Genomic DNA, 24,635 nt, shown 5'->3' on the forward strand with positions numbered 1-24,635 from the left:
TTCAAACACCTGCCCCCTCCAACCCAGTTTGCCACTTATAAACACACACACACACACACACACACACACACACACACACACACACACACACACACACACACACACACACACACACACACACACACACACACACACACACACACACACACACACACACACACACACACACACAGTGCCATCTGCTCTGGTTAGACATGTAAAAAGGTTATTTTGTATTCAGGTTCCAGACAAAGGGGGTCATTATTATACTGTTCATGCCAGGTGTCTGCTTCGACTGTATTTTATTTTAAGAACACGCATACAAACACAAAAACACACTCAAACTACTGCCTTTTCAAATATCATGCCACTCCATCTCTCCACAGTTCGGCTTTCGTTATTGCCTCCTTTTTTCTTCTGCTCTCACATATTTCCCTTCTCGCCTTCTCTTCCAGTCAGCCCACTTTGAAATGTGGCTTGCAGTAGCTGTTGTGGTGTGTGTTCAGACCGTGTCCATAAAAGACCCGTATAAGCTCACTGCAGGGCTACAGCGCAGAACATCAAAAGCAGAACTCGTCACCACTCCTGGAGGTTTAGGCTATATGTACAAGCTTAAACATGCATAAAGCACACTAGCTCTGTCGGTTTTTACCACACACACAATGTAATTATGGAGAACTACATGTCTCCCTCTCTGCTATGACTTTGTGACTGTCATCTCCTCCTTGTTGTGGCCTATCCTTCACACTTCTTTGTCAATGATATATGTATCATCTACTAAACAGGCATTCAAGGCTGCAGTCACATCAACCCATAAACTCACTGCCCATGACAGACGTCACATATCGTGGGCATGTTGATACAGACGTGACTCACTCAGAAGAATTTGAGGTATATAAAGTATGTAGAAGATGAATTTCCATTAGATAAAAAAAAAATGCTTTCATCAAGAACTGCTGAACACCCCGACGGAAAATTAACATTAAGTGATTCAAATGCACTTCTCTAAATAAATAATGATGTATGCTCAGTGTGCTAAAAGATTCACTTGAACTGCACAGTAGTTCACACATGGCACTAAATGTTGTGCTATCCCTCATGACTTGCCATAACCTGCTGTGTGTTGCTGTATGTTATGTGGCTGAATTTGTTGTTCATATAAACATTATCGGGTGATGTTTTAGAAAATTCCCAGGAGCATTTCTCCGTCTTACGCTTGTAGATGAAAACATTAAATATGGACAGCACTGACAGCACAGATCAATACGAATTTGCCCTCAATTTCCATTCTTCTAATGAAAACTGTATGTTCAATTGCATTAACCTAGCTGATGAAAACACACATCATTTTTACTTAATTTTCCACAATTGCAAAAACTATGACAATGCCTGCTCTGAATAGTCATACAAAAATAATTGTTTGCGATGGTGTGATGAATGGCTCTGAACGGACCAATGAAATGTGAATGAGAGAAGGAAAGAACAGAAGAGCTGAGTCTAATGGGAAACAGGGCTGAATGAATCTGAGAGAGATGAAATGAGCGGAGAGACAGAAAGAAAGAAACAGAGGGGGAGAGAGAGAGAGAGAGAGAGAGAGAGAGGGAGATAGAGGGAGAGGGAGACAGAGAGAGAGACAGAGAGAGACAGACAGAGAGTAGTTGCTTCTTCTGCCGCCATGCCATCACCAGGCTATCAGTTATTGATTGAATGTGGAACATCCCATACAGGCTCCAGCTAATAACACTGACAGCACTGCAGGAGCTCGTAAATTAGAAAATAGTGCACAAAGATGTGCACGAACACACACACACAGGCTGCAAACTGCAGACACCATAAACGTGCAGGCTATAGATAGATGTATGCAGTAGGGTAGAGATTTGGGTATGAGACAGGTAGTGTTCTAAGAGTCAAGGAAAGACTTGTATGACTATATGTACTATGACAGTATGCATCACCTCTATGATATAATTCACTATTTTCTCCTTTTATTTTTTTCTGCCTCTCTCTTTCCTTCCTTGCCATCTCCCCTCAAATATTAGCATCATTCCTCCGTAAGTCTGGCTGAATTCTTCATATGTCACTCATCCTATCCTCACATCTTTTCCATTTCCCAATCCTGCCTTTCCCTCTCCTCTCTACAACGCTCCTCTAAGTCACCCTCAGTTTCCCTCCGTCTGTCCTTCTCTCTCTGAATCGACTTTCTCTCCTCTCTCAGTCTGTCACTGTGTTATGAATCTTTGTGGCTCGATTTCATCTTTCTTTCCCTCTGCCAGTACCTGCCGCATTCACCGGTCAACTTCACACATCTGCAGCAGCTCTCTGCAGCAAGCTCACACTCCCACTTACTGCACACACACACAGTGACACACACAGGGACACACAGGGACACACTCACGGACACACTCAGGGACACACTCAGGGACACACTCAGGGACACACACAGGGACACACACAGGGACACATTTGAAGTTTAGATTGTGCTGCTGTGTGGGCAGCTGGTGAGCAGAATTCCTCAGCATGTAAACTCATACAGTACTTGACACCCTGCATATATAGTAAGCGCTGATACAACACACACACACACACACACACACACACACACACACACACACACACACACACACACACACACACACACACACACTTGCATGCAAAGAAAGAGATGGTGAATGGCTACTTACAGCATTTGATGAAATGGTAGTGAGACATTTTCAGACTAAGTCAGACAGTCCGCCAGTCAGGCAGAAAGGTAGGCGGGGAGTCAGTAAGTCAAGCAGGCAGGCAGACAGCAGACAGTAGACAGCTACAGGTTCCAGCAAAACTAACTAATGTAACCCGGCAGGATGCATTATTAATCTCCCCGCATGCTATCCAAACTCCGTTCCCCTGTCTGCATTATTCACCAGCAGCAACAGCAGCAGCTCTGGTTGCAGCCCATGCAGCATCTACATTTGCACAGACCCAAACTCTCACACACACACACACACATACACACACACTCACACACACACTCTCACACTCACACAGACATTCACTCCCTCGATCAACCCGTCGGCAAAGGGAGCTGCGGCTGTTTCTAGCTCTCCTCGCCTACAGCCAGATAACCGCCGCACAGCGTCTTCCCAGCCATGACCGACGCACGTGCTCCACTCGCGTCACTGACTGACAGCCGGCTTGGCCCACCTCCTGCTCAACACACCCCCAATGACGCAATGCTCTTCACCTCCTAACACACCCCCCTTCCAGTCTCCGTCTATCACACATATGCAATGATTCATAAGGATGCACACCTCTTTGGACTATCCTCTACCTTCTCAGCCAAAAGGAGAGAAAAAAGAGGCAGTGGAATTAATTGTGCCTCCCTATACACAGAGAGAGATTAAGAATGAGCGCAAGAGAGGCCATTGGAGAAAACAGAAGGATAGAGATAGGAAGGGAACATAGAGGAAATGCAGCTACAGCAGGGGGAGCAAGAGAAAGAAAATAAGCGAGAGATGGCAAGAGACAGGGAGAGAGAGGGAGCGTTAAATTGGATAGAAGGACAGCTAAAGAGAGAAAGAGAAGCTGCTGCAGTGCGTCTTTTGGTGCGCTGACAGGTTAAGTGCTCATCAACGGTCTTAAACTGGCCACAAATATACCACAGACAACTATAGTTGTAGTAGAATGGTAGGGCTTGAGATCCGCACATTAACACACACACACACACACGCACACACACACACCATCATGCGTTTATCACGCTCCAACACACACAGCGCAAAGTGACGCAACATACACTATGTGATTGCAGTGTCAGTAGGGCAATGTCTGACTTTGTGCTTTAAGGCTAATGTGCATATATGAATTCTAAAGCTTTGCATTCAAATTAGGATTTGCATGTGGAGGGTGAGAAGAAGAGGATGAACAAGAGAGGAGGAGAGAGAAAGAAAGAGGAGAGAGAAGCTGTGAAGAACAGCAGACTAAAGAGAAAGAGAGAAGAAGATAAAGTGAGATCACAAAGAGGACCGCAGACACACAGACACACACACACACACACACACACACACACACAAGGGGTGCGTTGTGCAACTAAAGCAGGATTGTGACACACATTTTAGAAATCTGTGCCATGGCGCTCACACATCTGCAGGTTATGTAGCATGCGGCATTTTCTGAGGGGGGGGGGGGTTGAGCTTTTATCTCCCATTGCTGTCAAACATGGGCACGTTGAGAAGAGATAAAAGGATGTGAGAAGCAGGTGAGGTTTGTGAAGGTATTGGAACGGAGAGGAGCAGCAGAGCAAGCTTGAAAGGGAGCGAGAGGAAGGCAGAGACGGGGTGATGGATGTGTGTGTATGTGTGCGTCAGACTGAATGCTCGAGTAATTCCTGTCATAGGAAATCAGGTCACAGAAGCGACGCGCTGCATCTTCGGCAAGACACGACTACTCCAACATCTACCTGAGTAAAATCAGATGCCAGGATTGCGTGTGCGTGTGTGTGTGTGTGTGTGTGTGTGTGTGTGTGCATGCTGAGTCCAAATACTTGCAAAGATTCCCCTTACGGACTACTAAATAAATCATTGCGAAACAGTGAACACCATAGACACATACATAGACAAACAGACACCAGCCGGATAGTTTAGTGTTTTTGGTGAGGGATAACACAATGACATCCCCATTAACACTTTACCTGTGACATCCAGACCTCACACCAGTAGATCTGACAAGAAAATGTCATGGTTTTTCATCTGAATGTCGTGGGGCATTAATGGCTCATGCACAATCTGTGCCTGCAGCGATAGAAATGTATCAGCTGTATCAGAGGAGCGGCGATGTGCTAGAGCACTGGGACGAAAGGTAAAACAAGGTCTCGATGTGAGACAACCCGCTAGAAGGCAAGTTATCTCTGGTGTAACAGCGACAGGATAATGGGTAGTAGTCTCGTTCTAATTATTTTTTACTTCTCTACAGCTACAATTAGGTCTAATCATCTAAACTGTGAGGCACACAGAGAGGGAAGACAATGGAGATAGATACTAGAGAGAATAGAATGATTGTACATGACAGCCATTACTGGTAAAAACTGTTTTTTGAAAGACACATGTATGCCATTACAGTATCTAGACATGTGCAAAAATATACATCTGTGCATGTTTGTATGAGAATTGATGCTGTGAATGGTAGCTCGGAGCAAATGCGGTGTGGAGATCGTGCCTCCCTCCTTCCATACAGCAATGACAAACTCTCATTTTTAACAGCTTCTGTCCCACAGGAGATGACAAATTTCATTTTCTTTGACACAGCAGTCATTCTGTCATCACCACCCCCAGGCGTCAGACAATACTACAACTGTGTTACCACAATGATTTCTATGATTACCACCACGAAGTGTGTGCATATGCGCATATGAAGACTGATGCTAATAATGTGGGATGTTTGATGCAGGAAATGTTCCCAATTACGGCAAAGCCAAAGGCACTTGGAAAGTTTCGGCGCGATGCATTTTATATGAAAAGAGATTTCTTTGGATTAATTATTCATCAAATGTGAGATATTTACACAAATAAATATTTTTTGATTTTAATCAGCCAAATTAAAAATGTTTGAATAGGAGTTGCATGTATTATGGATTGCTCGATGTTGCCTTGCAAATAAAGACCTTGTCTACCGGCTGCAATATGTGCACCTGCACCTGCACCTGCACCTGCACCTGCACCTGCACCGTAAAACGATGTGATTACAATCTCTTGTTAATGTGAACTTAAGGGGCACAATATACAGTATATTGCATCATGTTGTTTTCCACAATTTTATATTTGACTATGTGTATGTTTCAAAATCTGATGCGGTACACCGTGCTGTGGTTGTTCATTTGTGGTGACAGCTTGTGTTTTTGTCACTACATTGGGTTTTATTGTTACATTGCCAATTGCACGGTTGTTGTTTTTTCTTAATTGTGTTACTGACGAAACACTCTGAAATGGTCCATAGTTTATTTCTTTATGTGAGATTTTCTATATTTACAAGTTTTACCAAATTGGAAAATGGAACTGTAGGGCACATTCTCAGGCAATGCACTAAAACCATTACAGCACAGTAACGTACGTCGTGAGTCGTCTCAGACCCTATTATCTTTTACACCTGAGCTGGGTATATTCAGACTTAGAAGACTCATAAATTATTATTATGTTGTCAGCATTTGTTTCACCACATCTTTTTAGCCACATGATTGTTGTTTTGGAGGATTAGTTGAAACATATGTTAGAATATGGGATGACTAGGTATTATAGTGAGCAGCCAAGCATTAACAAGGCTGGGTGTTGACAGGCCGTCTGCACGATGAGTTACACCCTTGTGGATATTTGCTAGCTACAGAGGATGGGAGAGATGAAAACGAGCAAGAACTAAATATAAGATTTCAAATATTTATGACCAAATGGAACTGAAGTGGTAGTCTGTTTAACTGCTAAAGTGAGCTATGATATGTACAGTATTCAATCCAATGTGTGTTTGGTTAAACCAGATTGGACCTCTGCCTGCTGTATGGTGCTGATCATGCTGTCGAGGTTTTGGAAGTGACTTGCTGATGTAGTTTTGCACCAGCTGTTTCACCACCTGGTTGTTACACAAGATTAGAAGGTCCTTCCATCCTGTTCCTAGGCAGTGTTTTACAAGTGCAAGTGTGTACATACATACATACATACATACATACATATGTATTGCGTTGAAATATTTCACTTATTTATATGTTTTTGCTTCAGATGATTCAGTGAATTTAATGCACAGCAGAGCACAAACTGGCAACTTCATTAAATTGGGAAGGATTCCGGATACTATAATGTGCACACACATATAATAATTCTAGCACACACACAGACATGGAATCTACCAGAGGACAGCAGGAACAAGAATTACAAAGAAGATGACTTTCAAGTAGAACAGACTGACTGATCTTTCATATGCATGGCTTTCTCCTTGTAGAGTTAAAACAGCATATAGAAAAAGAAGTGCACAAGCCTCTTTGTGAAATCTGTTTATAATCATATCACCCTTTAGGCTGGATTATATTGTAATCCTACCATGTTTTCCTCCAAAAAAGCAGCTCGGACCACTTTTAAACTGAACAGTAGGGATTACTATTTAATATTCATAATACTAGTTAATAGCCGAGCAGTTATATTGGTCAATTCCAAGGTGGATTGTTTTTTGCACATGGAGGATTTACCGGTAAATGCTTCTCTGCATGATGCTGCAGTGGACCAAGAAACTCAACGGAATCAAAAGAGCTTTAAGCCCAAATCCATATAGATGGTTTACTAAAGTTGCATTTTTCAGTTAATGACCATTTGTAACGAGACGGACTCAAACTACAACGAGCCTTGACACAATATTAGTCTTTCAAGTGCGTATGGAGAACAAACAACTGCCTCCTTATAAATCAAGAGAGGGAATCAACCTGTCACAGTGTTGAGTCAGTGGCATTAGCGGGAACACATATTAAATGCAATAGTGGTGAAACATGTTGGACAACCAGTGGACAGATGAAGGTAAGAATGGCATCCGTTTAAAAACCAGCCATCTGTACAAAGGAGATTTAGTTTTGCTGGCGTGGCTGAATCGCAGACAGTTGTAACAAGCCAAGTGTTGCTTTCAACAGCTCACAGCCACTGATCGAACAGGCATCGCTACAGAATGACACATTTATTCCTCATAAATCTGCTTTATGGGCCTGACACAAGGCATGCCCCCTTCACGCCATTTGCTTTAAATAGAAAGAATTCAAACAAATGATACTTGTGAATCCTATTGCTGCAAAATGTCACTATGCTCAATCTTACCCTTACCTTTGTACTCTTGTTAACTTATTATTTGATCAGGTAGTTCCTAATTGTAAACATTGAGACCATATTTTATTCAGACAACATTTATGGATGGCTCTTTGTGTTAAGACAATAATCAACATTTCAGTATTTGGGCTTTTTTTCTTAGAATAAAAAAGTATTTGGTTGAAAAAAGTATTAAAAGAGTAAAAACTCATGCATAATACTGCCAAGAGTATTGAGAAATATCAAACGATGCCAAGCCTTGACGATTAAGGCTCATTGCAAAATGGAAATCTTCATAATAATCCTTCTTTCTGAACTTCATCCACCAGGTGTGACAAGACAGGCAATCTGCTTTGGAACAGCCTGCCCGTCACGTGTGCCAGGCCCATCATCGGTCTGTCATTCAGCTCCGGTCGTGTTATACATGTGTGCACTTAGCAACAACCAAAGCTCACTGTCAGGCAGATGTCTGCTGAATACACACTCACAAGTGGTGAAAAGACACATCATTTACAACTGTAATTATCTCACCTTTGAAGAGTGTCATACAAACTGCCAATCGAGAGAAAAAGGATGAACTCCCATTGAATGGTTGCCAAAGAACCGTAGGACTACGAAAAACAGACGAGTAGTTGATCATAATTCCCCCTGCTAGCTCTGCTAGATCCTAACACAGTGATCAGGTGGCAGATTCATACTTATAGTATGTCATAACTTTATTGTCTAATCCTACATTGCGGCATATATTAGCTGTTACTATGCAGCAGCCAAGGAAATCTTGGATGTCTGTAATTTCACAGGTCAAGAATGAGCAGCTGGAAGGACGGAGAGGTAACATCTGAAGCGACTTCAAGTCGGTAGATTGCTACAAATAGAACAATGGCGGACATGTTCATTTTATTATCTGTATCTATATCGGAGAAAGAAAATGACATAATGGAATCATGAGCGAGGGGGAGTAAAGTGAAAAATCTGTCAGCCAGGACAATTAGACAGAGAAATTAAGTAAATTAGTATAGTACGAGGCAGTGAGACATAGAGAGCTAAAATAATACATAATTTATGAGGCAGTTTCTCTCCGCTCACACGTTATTGCGCTGGATGCCTCACTTTCTGCCTATAATTACGTTTCTGCTACGTTCCCTATAAATCACCTCCCCTCCAATCATCAACCCCAAAATCCTTGAAACTGAGAATCTCTCTCTCTGCTTTTGTCTCTCCTTTACTACCCTATCCCCTAACTCCCAGCTCCAAGCAGCTGGCACAATGGACAACATGGGAACATAAAGGATGGCTGCAAGCTTCAGCGAGAGACAATCAATAACCAGACAAACAAAAGAGCAACGCAGACCTGCATGTGAGAAGCTCCCAACTAAAGCGGCACTCAGAGGCGGCGTCCTCCTTTTGCCTTGTTGTGTTCTCGCCTGAGTAAGAGTGAAAACCATGACCACTGCCTGACACACTGTATTAGTGACTCACAGTGAGCTAACAGACGCGGGCACAGTTGGGTCTAACTCCTACCCCACATCACCATTCTGCTTATGTTACCATGCTACGCTCACAGCTGCCCAAGTTCAAGTAGCAATGTTCCCTAAGATACCAGCTGTGTATGTGAGCAAGTGTGCACAAACACACACACTGTGATGAGCACACACTCCTGAACATGTACATTTATACTTAACCAGCTACTGTGTTTTGAATCCCATGCTGCATCCACGATGAAAAATGTTATACAACGCCTGTTTTTGTTGTTGAGGAAAATGTGTTCTTTCGATGTCTCCCCCGAGATGATGACTCTTTTATAAAAGTTTTATAGAGATCACTTTTGTTCTGAATTTCCCTCGGGATAAATAAAGTATCTATCTATCATCTAGCTGGTATTGGAACTTGACTTTGACCAACAAAAAACAGGCTCAGGAGTCTCATTAAAAGTTGCTAGTAAGATTTTAAGCCTAGCTCACTAATGTATATACGATTGGGAAGGTTACTTCCCTTCTAGAGTGCCATGATCACCCACTTCGGACAGATTGAACCTCGTCGTTTTAAAGTGCCTGTAATGAGCACCAAGAGATCTAAGGTTTGTCTCTGCTGACATTCACCTGTTGTCTGTAAACTGCTCATTTGCACAGACCGCTTGGATTGTTTACTTGAACTTTGACACGGACGCTGAAAAACCTCCTACTCTGAACCACTCTGTATACTATGTCCTGTTGTTTGTCGTTTGTATTTGTCCATCGGTGTTTAGGATTTTGTGGGTTTTGTATGCATTCTGGAGGCAAACCAATTTCCCTTCAAGGGACAATAAAGATAATTAGATTTAGATTTGTTTCACTTGTATGTTCCAAGCCAGTGAGGAGAGAGTAGGAAGAGAAAGACTACATAATTATCAGCATAACAGTAATTAGTTTGAGTAAAATGATTTGAAGAGCACAACTTTATAGCACTGTTTGAGTCATATGCAAATTGTGACTACTTTGAAATCAGAGGACAGTTTTTACATGAAATGAAAGGTTAAGATGTTCAAAACATATTCACTGTGGATATAGAAGTGGGGTTTGACAGGATTGATATGTTTCCCCTGACAAATTGGTCTAGTTTTTAGCAAAACTTGCTTAAATTGTGACAAAGCTCAACGTGCTAAATAAAGATTTTCCTATCTCCATATAATCCCCACGATTTGCAAGTTCTCCCGTCTCGCTTTAAGAGCCATTAAACAAACGGATCTCAAGGCAAACACAGCAAGCACAAAGACATTTGGTGACATTGCCATCAACAAACGTTCTGCAGCCTACTGGAAAAAGAGAAAGTCTTGATAAACAAAGAGAGTGGAGACATGCAGTTAAAAGCAAAGACTGACAGTGAGAGAAAAAGTAAAAAGCCTTTTTCAAGCGTCACAGAAACTAACTTTTGCAAACTCAAGGTTGTGCAATCATGTTTGCATTTTCGCCTCTGAACAACTGAGAAGAGCAGCATCAAGCCGATAAAATATAAAAAGTGACACATTTGTTTGAAGCACAATTTTTGTACAAGACCAGACAACAAGCACAGAGTCATTTATCATTCTTTATAATCTAATGTTCCATGTGTGATGTCTAAACTGATTATAGAACGCTGCTGTGCAGAGAGGGGAGAAGAGGGGAGGCTGAAGAAAACATCTTTCTCTGAAGAACTGGAAATCTGATAAGTGTTTTTCTTGTTTTTTCTCAATCTCTCACAACTCAACAGTGACAATGACATTGAAACCTATTGAAAGTAGTGGAGAAGAATGAACTGTGTAGGGGTCAAGAACTAAAGAAAACAAGCAAAAGTTGAGGAAAAAGTAGTTCAAACAGACTACACATGCTACACATACAAGTCCTTATATGTCTCTGATCACTCTTTACCTTGCATGCTGTTGCACTTCTCACCTGACATGGGTTACTGCTGCCACTGATTAGTGTAGGCTTGCAAGGAGTGACAAGGTCAAACTTTAACACCAATTATCCACTTTACATATTTTCCTTTCACACCATAGATGAAGGTTTTCCAGTTGTGACCAATAGAGATAACAATCTCTGAACTCATTGGCTATCGGTCTGCAGACGGTTTTCGCCGTTTGGGACGACGCCGTTGCCAGCTGTTTTTAGTGGAGCCAGCTGACATCCGGGCCAAGACTTCCTTTTCTGTACGCCATTCATTGTTTACGGTCCGATTAGCAACATGCAAGTATGCAGTTGAAGTTGAAAGACTTAAATTGGGGGGTGGGGGTGGGGGGGGGGGCGCTATTCATTGATGACGCTCAGAGCGCTACCTCTAATATTTAACGCAGGATGGCTGTGTGGTCATGCCGGGTTGAAACCTGTGTGCCACACAGGTTTCAACCCGGCGCCGCGTCGGCTGCAACCGCTCCGTCCTCTGCACAGTTTCATACCAAAAGTTTACAGATTGTCTCATTAACTTTATCAGGTTCCCTATTACCATTAGCATAGGTGTGATGAGTGAAATTAGACTCCTGCTCTTCTGTGCTGCGGCTCTGCTGCTGCTGTACGGAGCCCCACGGAGCAGACACTTTAAGCTTCTAAATGAAGCTCCGTAGTCCAACTAGTTGCCTATTCATAACTCGTTTATTAAAAAAAAGTTATTTAATGAACATGGGCGCTGATAGCATAAATAACTAAATGGGTTTTATTTCTACAACAATTACCGCGGGAAACCTAATTTCAGCAATCGTCATGCTCCCTAAAGACTGTTGCTTTACTGATTAGATTTTGTTTTTTTAAACAAGTACATACAGTAAAATGAAAGTTACTGATGAAACAATTTAGCGAATTATAAGTCTCTCTATAACTCATAAGGTAGACCTGCATGCCAAAACCCTCCACACAGTCTGTGTGTGTATGCATGTTGAAATGTGGAAGTGTTCCAGGCGTACAGGTCCAGTCATCATATCAGACCACAGTGTTGCCAACCAGCTGACACCACAAGGAATATGGACTGACTACACACACACACACTCGCACACACACACACACACACGTACACACACTCACACTCACACGCATGAGCTGACTTCAGTACGGTGTAACTCATCATGTCGCTAAGCTACCTCGTTGAAACGCCTCCTCCTTTTCAGTCGTCATGAACAGCGAATGAAGAGTGAACTATGAAATAGAGAATAATAAAAGAATAAAACTAAACTTGCATTAAAAAAGGGTGACTTCATATACATTTCTTACAACAGTAACACAAAACAAAACACTATGTTGAGTTGCGTTTTTGCTAGAGGGCAGTTCTGTTCTCAGAGTGGAGACATAGAGCGATCGGAGCTGGCGTGGCTCTCCACTCCTGACCCACTTGTGCCCCCAACCATGCCATCCAAAAAGCTGGCAGACTTACAGCCATTCACTCGGCAAGCTTTTAAACTGACTGAAAAGACATGGCAGCACTGCTTTGTATTGTCTGTACTTGAGCCCTTTAATGTTCACTCTGATTTCTCTAGATCGCCTGAAGTCTATGTACAACATGGATTATGCAGACACAAAAGCACAGTGACGCCCACCTACAGAGCAGTTTCCTACACCTGCCATGGATATTTTTCCTCAGTTTCAAATTAAGTTGTCTGAAATAGCCTCATTTATATTCATCCCCTCCCTATTCATAATTGATGCTCTGAGCTTTCCCACAGTCCTGAGCCCAGACACCTTCACAGCATCAATTGCTCCACTAAACATCACAATGTGGACCTTGGAACTAAAGTTTAAAGTAAACTACGTGGAATTTGATTTCCTCAAAACATCCCCAACATTTCCACGGCATTAACCATACAGGTATTGTGCTACGTGTATTGTCATGACCTTTACCCTTTTACTTGGCTGCTATAATTGTCTGAATCGAACAAGATATACAGCCGAATAATGCAAAGTCAAGTGTAAATGTATTTTGTTAAATATTCTCTGTTGAACTAGGAAGACAGCACTGTTCACATTTACCTGCCACAGAAGGCCATAATACTAGATTACCTGCAGGAGAGTGTCCTTGGAGATTGAAAGCTCTTCTCAAAAGCAATGTTGCCTAGATGCTAGTCACTAAAAGGTGTGAAACCAACCACCATCACAAAATCACCTCCACACTGTGATAAAGGGCACATTCCAACAGATCTGTAGATCAGTTGATAGTCCTAGTAATGGATTATGTTTTCCAAATCCATCCAACATTTTTGATCCCTTGATCCTCAGTGTAATCTGTTCCCTCATTCTGGATGCTGGCCAAAGGGAAGACCGAGCTATGGATTCTGATTGGCTTTGCTGTGACCTCTAGCACCAACCTTTTAACTCTGGCTGTTTTCTCCTCAGGGGTCAATGCAGTTGAACTTTGCAATTAATCACACAGCCAGATGAATGGCACGGGCTTTGCCCATGAACTCACAGCAGGGTGGTGCACTGCGAAGTTAGATCACTCTTTATATCAGAGGAGACAGGCTCACACTCCAATGTTGAGAAAAGTAGCTTATCTTCTGAAGTGTTCTTTAGAGAGACTTTAGCTACTCCAAGGGTGCTGTTCAATGAGCTGTGCTCCATGTGCTTTGATCTCCGTTAGAGAGAGGCATCCACACACCAAGTTTCTTGACGACAACACGGTTTCAACAGTGCATGTCTCTTTTTAACACACATATACATAACCACAACAACCCTTAAGTGTGACAAGCTATACACAGATATTAACTGTCGTTAAAGTGAGGATCTCTCAGTACATTGTAAACATTCTTGCACTTGATCAGCTGTTCATTCCCAGCCAGAAAGACACACATTCTTCCACACTAAGCATTTGACGGTATATTTAGATTTGTGACAACTGCACGCCACATCTGCCTTTCCTTTCATTCCCAGTGGCATGCCGGGAGCACCACATGACATCCATGCACATTGCCACAAACATGTCCTCTCTCTACTGTATGTCCGTCTCACATGTTGTCAAGACCTGAAGATAGTTATCAGAGTAAAAAAAAGAAAAATCACACATACTTCACCCTTAAATCAGCCTTCACTCTGATGAGGAGCGAGGAAAGAGAGAAAAAGCGGAGCCTTACCGGGGAGAGCCTGTCCACAGGAGACACCAGGGTACGGAGGAGAGAGAAATGTGTCTGCCTGACGAAAGCCCAACGAGAGCCGCCTCCCCGTGCTCCGTCACCAAATCAATTTCACACTCCCTCACCTCCCCGCCACTGTGATGTCATTCATTCATCCGTTTCCCCCGTAGCTATGGCAACTCTGCCGCTTGGAGCTGTTCATTCTTTTACATCTGTCTCTCTCTTCCGCTCTCTCTTTCTCTTTCTACGTCCCTCCCCCTCTCCAGACCCCAGCCCACATACTCCATCTGACGGGGTACAGTTACACCCCCATCCTCACAAGCACCCACCCCCCTACTCTCTACCATCACATCGCTGGTGTACAAAAAGGAGTAGGAGGGTGCAAAAACACAAAAAGGGGAGGCGCATTGGATTCACCTCATGTAGCATACACGCCCTGAAGAGTTTGTGGTCAAACGGGCGTACTTTTGTCAAGGACTGCCCATAAAGACAGAACTGGCAGACAAAGAGAACTGGAAGACAAGGGAGACACAACACAGCCTGAATAGGTGCGCGTGGAAGACTCCTGTTGAGACGTGAGCCAGCTGTCTCATTTGCACACAGACAAACAGCAAAACAACACATTACGGAGCCTAAATACTGATGCACAGATGTGTACGTCTGTAACTCCCAAACACACTCAGACACACACAAGCACTTGGCCCAGCAGTGTAGAGTGAGGTGATGAATAGTTAATGGCCATCACCATAATTACTACGGTGCCTCGCTTGCTAATAATCTCCATGTTGACCTTGGAAAAAGGGGGAGGAAAATCTGGTCACTGAGAGACAAATCAAACAAAGACACACACTTACACGGCACCACCCAGTCTGAAGCCGTCTCCCTTATTCAATTATGAGACGGCCTCTCCCCGAATCCACATTTATTTTCCCAGCAAGCCCTCTCTTCAACACTTCCACAGACTTAAGATGTCCATCACTGCCTTACTTAAACCATTTCACCTTGCACTCTTCCCAATCACCTCCCTACTCTTCCCTCCTACCTACTTTCATCTTCACCTGCAGGACTGAGAGAGCCGCTGAAAGGTATTCAACCACACGGGCGAAGAGGGGCGGATCAAAAGCAGCAACAGGAAGACACATAAGGGTAAAAACAAGTCAGGAGACTTTAGTCTGGAGGCAGAGAAGGAGGTTATAAAAGTAATACAAAAATGACCAAGTAAATCAAGATGCTTCAAGAGAGAAAGACATAGAGGGGTATCCCTGGTACAGACAGGGATCTCCTCTCTGTCACATCTTTTCACACATCATCTGGTTTTTAATTCGCTTCCCGTGCTTATCTCCTCGAAAATCTCTCCATCTGTCTACATCGATCCCACGCTCGTCATTCTAAATCTCTCTGTTGCTTCTCACATAATAAATGGTGGTTTTACCCAACCACCAATAAAGTAACACATTTTCTCTTATCAGCCTTAATTCCATGTGTAGTAAGTCACAGTTTACTTCAACTGTTCACTGATGAATTCTAACATCACACATTTTTCCTTGCAGGAATTTAATCACACATTTTCCTGTTCTTGCTCAGTGCACCGCGAGAGGATCTTTAGCACTGATGAACACACACACACACACACACACACACACACACAAAAAGGGATAATTTAATTAGTTTACTGAATTAATAGTTTCAATGGGTTACATAATTGGCCAGACTAGACATCCACACAATTAGAAGCAACATTTTTCTCTCTTTAAGTCTTTTTGTGACTGTGTGCGACGGCTAATACTCAACATAAAGCAATCTGTTGTCATTTATATTTATTTATAACAACTGCTTTGGACTGGACGAACCCCGACTTTGCAGTAATGCCAAGAGTCACACTGGGGACGCTTCTTTCATACACACAGATGCAAAGAGCTAGGCAGTGTCTGGCCTCTCATGAAGCTGTAGCTGTAGCCGAGCTGCAACACCAGGTCCCATTCACTATGAATATCAGCCTTAACCTTGACTTAACAACCCTTTCTTACACTTATCAGCCCTGTGTTACAGGGAGTTATGTGTGGAGCCCTGGTTTTAGTTGAGCTAAACTCCCTCTACTAATAGAGCAAATTGGCAAATAAGAAGGATGAACAGAGGAGGAAGGTGGAGAAGGAGAGAGGTGTTCAGGGGTGAGAGTGTATTAAATCTCTGAATTGAGGTACATCAGGGGCATGGAATTACCAGACTAGTGGTTCAAATCACACAGACACACACGCGCACACACCTGAGGAGAGAACCCGTAATCCAAAGCCGAAGCAATTCCCTTCACAGATGTTGCTTCACAGAGACATTACCCTTCTCTTCTGAACTCTTATCTACACTTACAGAAATGAGCAGAGAAAATGCCGAATACGAGACTGTCAGTCCTTTATCGTCCCTTCCTTCATACGACCTTTTCACCAATCACATTACCCTTCACCTTGATTCCTCTCACTTTTCCATCACTGTGTTCCACCATCAATCCAACTATGCTGTGAGTTAGTCTTTTTCTCAGCCATTCGCCTCACTCTTTCATCCAACTCTCTGATCCCTTCTCTTGTATAGAGACCACAGTGTGACAGGGATCTGTGGGAGATTAACATGATAGTAGGTGGGAGCGTATCATAGCATTGTAAGAGGGGGGAATCATGCCCCATTAAGTATTGACCTAATTTGATCAAGGTTGAATGTGAGATGACATCTTTGAAATCAAGCACACAAACATCACAGCTAGACGTTATCTTTCATCTCAGCGTAAACTCCCCCCACGGCTTCTTGGATGGATCAAAGCAGTGGGTTTTTTTTAAAGGGAATGCTTAACCAGTCTTGTATAAATCATTTGCATGACTCTGCAGCTGGGTCATACTCAGCCCTCTAATATACACTATCTAGCTGCAGGCAGAGAAAACCTGGTAGGTGGACAAGTGTTTGTGTGCATGTGTGTATGTGATGGGATCGGTAAAGCGGCTACAATTCATACACCTGCCCACGTACGGTATACTCCTTCAGTGTTTCCCCTAGGTTTACTGCTTTGGGGGGGTGCTCAGCTGCTTCATTAACTGCTCTATTCCCTTCCTCCTCTTTCTAAAGGAGAACTTTAACATAGTCCATCCACATCCTTGCCATGTCAAACAATCTACGTAGTCATTTCAGCTCCTACTCTTACACACGAAATTACCTTCATAATGTTTAAGTACCTTTAACGACAGTATGGACTGCTCTTTTTCTCTTTCTGCAAGCACAAATTCCGGCAAATTCTACCTCAATTTACAGCTCCCCCTTTTTCAGTTCAGGGTAAAAACAGGTAAGAAGCCATACGGTACATTTTCACACGCACATACACACAAATGCAGCAGAAGCAAGTCCTGGCAAGCCCCAAAACTGACCCTAACATTGATGTCCCTTATTGACAGGGTGTCCAATAATAGCCCTGGAAGGGAAACAAAGTCTGCAAGGCCGCCAAGCCTGTATTAATATGCGGAAGTCTTCTATAGAAAGATTAGGTCACATGGGGAACAGCCTCTCCCTCCTCTGACAAAGACTACCATCATATAGGGCTTGGTCAAACCGAAGCACCTGTTTAGTATTGGATCCATGCAGACTGCTCTGCTTTGATCACATTGTTTCATCAGATAGGGGAAAATCTCAGACCAAAGGTTTGGATTTAATCTTAGCCTGCTGGAAGTGCTCCACGCCCAAATAACATGTTGCTGCTGCTGCTGCCAGCAGTGCTTCCCACCACCTGTCATCAGCTTTAGCTGCTGTTTGAGGTTGCCAACTGCCCAGTCCCGTGGGCCTCACTTATAAGAATAGTCTGGAATTTCATATTCATCTCAGGATCCTTTTTTGAAGTCATGCAGTCACCTGCGATACAAAGGAAGAAGAAAAATGCCAACGACAAAAGTTATGGATTGAAATTCTTGTTTTTAGGTTTCCACTCTATCTATATAATTAAATTCTATTTCCAGCATAGGACTTTGACATGTCAAAAGACTCTTTAAAACAAATAGTATATTAATTAAATCAACAGAAGATTAACTCAAGACAATTTAGCCTTAATTTAATTATTTAAGTCATTTAGAAATAATCAAACATTTTCTACAAATTTTCTTGAAGGGGAATTTCTTGATTTTACAAGTCTTGGGGAGTACTATTGCATATGTGAAAAAGTTGTTTACAGCCTTTTGTCGCTCCAGAGGGAGCTGCGCAATATCGGATAAATTGCCATAAGTGATGTCACTTGTAGTCTTCAGCCCCGACTGACAGCTTGAGGCTACCTTAGCTGCTATTCGCTAACACACCCGAATCTCTGACACAAATGTGTGTGGTTAATGTAGGCGCCAGGTTTTGACAAGAAGCTGACAGATTTCTACAAGAGTTGCAATGATTAGTCGCTTGACAGAAAGAAAATAAAACTATTAACTATTATGATAATCTATTAATCATTTGAGTTATTTTCCATGCAAAATGGCAGAACATGCTGTTTTCAGCCTCTCTGATGTGGACATTTACTGCTTTTCACCATTTTTATATGGCAAAGAACTGAATATCTTTGGATTTTGGACTGACAAAACAAGACATTTAAAGACATTGAGAAACTGGAGTGGACATTTTTCATTGTTCTGACAGTTTTAAGACCAAACAATCAATCAACATTAAAGTAAATTCTTAAACACAATGCCCGTTGCTTTTATTCAAATGTATACCTATTATAGATGTACATTTCCACTCATACATGACAGACATCTGTCTCAAGTCATAGTTTGCCAATTATAGATAGCACATATTGGTGTGGATTACAATTTGCACTAATCAGATTTAAGGGTGAAACTAATCTATGGCTTCCCCAGATGAACGGTAACCCCCTTAATCCCACCCACCCCCACCCCCCTTCTGTCTGCACAGTCAGCTGTTTGCCTTCTGATGTCAGGCATATGAAACGGCCACTCCAATCTAAGAATAGATCAGCTGGTAGACACACCAAGACACACCAACATACAAACTGTAGCTCAAAGCTTTTGACCAACAGGCCCACAGTTAGGTGTTAGCAAACAGGAATTATTCACCAGATTAACTTGACTGATGAGATAGCAGACAGAAAGGTTCCAGGTAACAGGTGGAGGCTGTCATTTACAGTTGATCCTCTCTGAATTTAATGCAGCTGTGACTGTCACGACCACACCGCACTTCCTCACAGACCTCTGTGCGAACAAGTATTCCCCTCCTTAATCATACATAAAATGTGTCATTTAAATCTTGCCAAAGCCACGGGGCCTCAGCATTGCAACTCAGCTGGTGGGCTGCTTTACATGAGTGAAACAGTGGGGTGGGTTGGGCTGTATATTCCTTGAACACCTCTGGAGCTCTGACAGCAGCAGATCCATCAAAAAGCTTTCTTGCTGGGAAGTCTTTGCACAGCCATCCTATTCTCCCCATCCTCCTCCTGTTCTTCGTCCTGATCCTATTCAGCCCATAAATCAGCCCATAATTATGAGGGAGGGTGGTGACTAAGTCTTGAGATGATGTGGTTCAACAGCTGACCACAGCACAGGGGACTGGGCTGCGTCCTGACACAGGCCGACAGACTGCAGCTTCAAGCCTTTAGCCTCTTGCCAGCTACACCCAAAGACCAACGCGGCACGCTTTGCCATGTTCCCGAAGGAGGGACAAAAAAGAAAAACGACAAGCCAGAAGGCAACTGCTGGAAAATGGCATTATGGAACCATGTGGCTGAGATAAAAAGAGAGAGTGATACCTCCATGCAACGCTGCCATACACAGAGGCCCACAATCTGGCTGAGCAGGAGGACAGATGGGTGTCACACACACGCACACACACGCACACACACACACACGCACACATTACAGTGATTGATTTTCTTTTTTTTTTTTGTACACGGTGTTTAACAGTTACAACGCTGCATCACATCCTTCCAAGGGTTTGACGCCAACAACTTCAACTCACATGCACACACACTCTCACACACAGACACACAAACGTCTGAATGAGCCCATCTGTGAGCTTCTGTGTAACAATAGCAGAGTTTTGTGGGGTGTCACAGGCAGAGTTATGTTGTTGCCTGTTCCTCAGCGACGTTCTGTCACACCAAGCAGAAAAAGCTTTACGGACGGTTCTGTCTCCTCGCTGCTCATTTCTGTCTGGCCGATACAATGCTTCTGTTTTTGTTTCACTCCCTCTTACCAGTGATACACCAGTTGACGCCCCACACACATCACACAACCGCACAGGGTTTGGGTGAGAGCTGCCCAAGGTCCTCTGAATCTGGGACAATTCCCAACTGACATCAACTACCCAAAGGCTTACTTGAGGAGTGTGTTTGCATGTGCAGTGATCAAGCCAACAAACCTGTTTTCCATTTTATGTGCTGCCAGCCGGTACACATGCAACATCTCAGGGCAAACAAAAGCATGCAAGAAAGGGAGAAAAGAGAAAGAAACAAAAAGGCCAGTCTACAGACAAACAGTGGCCATTTAAGAAGAAGAAGAAGAAGAAGAAGAAGAAGAAGAAGAAGAAGAAGAAGAAGAAGAAGAAGAAGAAGAAGAAGAAGAAGAAGAAGAAGAAGAAATGGTATTTCCCTTAGAAAACATATAAAGCAGAATGGATACAGACAGAGGCAGACATTTTACTTTTTGTGAGATGTTTGTTCAAAACACATTTATGTAATAAACTAAGCATTCAAAATCGATAGTAAGACAAGCGGCACCATACCTCACTGTAACATTTCCCCCGTAGTTCTTGATGCTTTCTTTTCAGCTAGGAAATAACATCCAGAGACAATCAGCTGCAAAGATCTGAAACACTCAGAGAGAGCAAGAGAGAGAGAGAGAGAGAGAGAGAGAGAGAGAGAGAGAGAGAGAGAGAGAGAGAGAGAGAGAGAGAGAGAGAGAAGGCAAGAGAAAAAAAATCTACTCCCAGCTCTCTCTACATCTACACCCATAGGCAAAAATCCTCAACCGACATCCCATCAGAGAGAAGGGGAGATAGAGGGAGAGAGGGGAGTGTGCCAGTTTGGGTAAATGAGGGGGGAGTAGTTGAAAGGGAGAGAGAGCACGAGTCAGTGAGAGAGAGAAGGAGATTCAGGAGTTTGTCAGTGAGTGAGCGTGTGTTTGTGAGAGAAAAAACAGAGTGAGAAGGGAGTTTAAATCTCTTATCACAAGCCCATAAGCAGCTGGTGGGAATAAGTGACACAGGACATCATACACACTAAATTATGTTGAGCGTGTGCATGCTGTGTGGTAATGTTAGGGGGAAGAGTACCAAACACTCAAACAATGGACTGAAAGTTAAACCATGTAGTGAAAACAGAGGGACAAAAAAAAAAGCAGTGTAGAGCAGATGTGCAGAGCAAGAGGACACATCCCTTCTACCATGTCTTCATATCCCTTTAACTTCAAGGATAGAAAGAGTGCCAGATATTTTACAAACGTAAAAGCAAAATTATTGGTGTAAAAATGTACTCAAATTAAATTAGATCAGTAATGGTAGTCTAATTGTTAGAACTATTCAATTAAAGCGCACCTTAATCTAAAAAATAAGTCGTATGCACTAGTGGAACAACATCACCCTTATGTCCAAACCAACAAAAAATTCCCTTTCTCATTTTCAACTTGTGCATACAAATAATAATCCATAATTAATATACTGCATCCTTCCTCTATGTACAGTAGACCAAGAGTTAGGCTAACCAGAAAAGAAGAATCTGCACGACTCACTTTAATTAAGACGTTTAACTATGTTTACTATCTTGTATATGTTAACTATTTTGTATATATTTCGTAGTTTGTATATGATTACCATTTTGTATATGTTGCTCCTTCTGGTAGGCCTATATTTTGTTTATTTAGCTATCAATAATTTATTGAATTTATTGTGCAGAAGCAAGAATCAGCAACTCTATACGAAGGCCTACTTGTTTGTAGGCTATACGGTATGTGACAAATACAAATCTTGAATCTGTAAAAATGACCAACAACAAATTAAAAAGAGCTATTAACAAGAAGCATTATGAGGCTACATACACTAAACAATATGCCGAATAAAGAAGGCAACCGACACAGATAAGTAAAAACACTAGGCTATACAGTCAACTCGACACAGCCCACAAACACGCATACCAGTAAGCGAAAACACTGTACCGTTATAACACACCGCGTACGTGGGTGTGACATTTACAAATGAGTTGTAGTGACGTTACTTACCCGTCTGAAGAGCATTGTCCGAGCTTTAGCACCGCGAAGTACTCCTCAATCTGCCTTAAGTTCAATTTCTCCACTCGTTCATTCTCCATATATAAGATAACCAGTCAACTCTCTTGCACTCCTTAAATTAAAAAGGTTTGAGAGCAGAAAGGTCTCACACAACTTACTGAAGGTAAAAATTACATCCACCCCATGGATGTACACGTAGATCCACCACAAGCAAGTTAGCGTTTAGTATTTTAGCTAGCTAGACCCAGCATGGACCTGTTGTGGGTGTGTTTGATTTGTGTCAGTTGTGCTTGTTGTGCATTAATTAAAATAGAAATATGAAATGTATATGCAACTGTTTTTATGGTTGTGATGGTTCTAAATAATTGAGGAGGAGGATATGGCATTGTTCTATTGTTTCATCATAATGTTGGATTTTGGTGCACAGATGTTTCAATTTTCTAGCCTTGCATCAGCATCATGGTTCTAGGGATGGCAGTCAGTGAGTCTACACTACAGCTTTGGTCCGGACTGAACAAAACTAATGCCATCCCCATCCACCTTAGCTGTAGCCTACTTTGTGTTTAATGCTAATTAGCAATTGTTGGCATGCTTAACAAATAAACTAATGTTGTAAACTTGGTAAACATACCTGCTTAGCATCAGCATGTTGGCATTGGTATTGTGAACATGTTAGCATGCTGACGTTAGCTCAAAGCCCCCTTGTGCCTGAAGTAATATAAAACATGTTTCTAAAACCAGATTTCCCACTTTTCTGTATAACTTTTTGTCACTAAAATATTGAAAAGGAATATGGAACCTTTTTGCTATCTTTATTCAAGAGCGTGTTTTTCAATTTGAGAACATGCCTCCTTGATTTCAAGTTCAGATTTTGTAATGCTTTCCCCAAAAACCATGGCCTCACACCGAAAATGTCCCTGCTTGAGGTTAGATATGCTCTTCTTCTGCTCAAACGGCATGCTTGCACTCAGATATATATTTTTTTGCACAGATTTCCTGCCCTCCAGCTTCAGTCCTTCTCCTCACACTCAGGCTGCTTCTGTGCACGCGTGAAACGTCTGCTCTCGGATTTCTCCTTTGGTCTTGGACTTTTTGTGCAATAACAAAATTCCCCAACCAATAGTATGCCAGGTGTAGTGTTGACCAGTGAAATTATCACTACCTCGTTGTGGGTGTGTTTGCTTCACTTTTAGAGCGTCCCAGATGGACGGTTACTCTTTAATCAGCTTCATTCATCCCCTTCTGCCCTCCAATGCTTTATTATATGTACTGGCCTGGCATTGTTTTACCACTTTTGGAATAAAATGACAGTTATTATACATATATCAGCAACCATACTTTTTATTTTTCACTTTAATAGCTACACTGGAACCCACTTTTCCAGAGAAATCTGAGAGCAAATGTTTCACGCGTGCACAGAAGTAGACTAAGTGTGAGGAGAAGGGCTGAAGCTGGATCGCAGGGAATCTGTGCAAGCAACAATATCGGCTAATGTGCAAAAAGTGTCTTGAATTTTGAATCTTGAATTCATTTTCAATAAAGATAGTAAATAAGATCCATAAATAACAACATACCAATCATGTGTCATTAACAAAAAAACAATGGCGGAATAGATAGGCTAGTAAATAACCTACCTAAGGTTACTTTAACTTGTCTTCTTATAATCATAGATGTTTAGTTTGTTGTTGTGTTTTTTGCAAAGTGATCACAAAAACCGCATGTTTCCTGTATGTTGTTTTTGGTGGAGAGATCAGAATACAGAAAAAGAAGTGTATGAAATAACATTTAGAGCGTATACAAACTGCACACTCGCTCCCGCAGCCTCTAGATTTGTGTGAGGGGGGGGGGGGGGGGAGCATTTAAGCACGACACAAACAGAACTAGACAAATGTTGCCGGCTCTCTGTGTGCCCTTGCCAAATCTCCATCTTGGAGCCATAAAGAAGCAGAGTGTGGGAGTCAGGAGATGAAGAGAGGAAAGAGGGCAGCAATGTGGCAAACCAAAATCCTTCCCTCCTCTCACACATTTGATGTTTTTCCC

General features: G+C 42.4%; 1 protein-coding gene across 1 annotated transcript in view; it reads right to left on the minus strand.

The window, feature by feature from the left end:
- Positions 1-3,099, minus strand: part of myo16 (myosin XVI) — a 36,973-nt gene extending 33,874 nt beyond the window's left edge. The window contains exon 1 of the mRNA XM_029459391.1: positions 2,661-3,099. Within this exon, the coding sequence (XP_029315251.1) occupies positions 2,661-2,688 (28 nt within the window). The 5' untranslated portion in view covers positions 2,689-3,099. The remainder of the gene's footprint in view (positions 1-2,660) is intronic.
- Between the last annotated feature and the right edge of the window lie 21,536 nt (positions 3,100-24,635).

The sequence above is a fragment of the Cottoperca gobio genome, chromosome 21 (assembly GCF_900634415.1).
Source record: "Cottoperca gobio chromosome 21, fCotGob3.1, whole genome shotgun sequence".
Classification (NCBI taxonomy): Eukaryota; Metazoa; Chordata; class Actinopteri; order Perciformes; family Bovichtidae; genus Cottoperca; species Cottoperca gobio.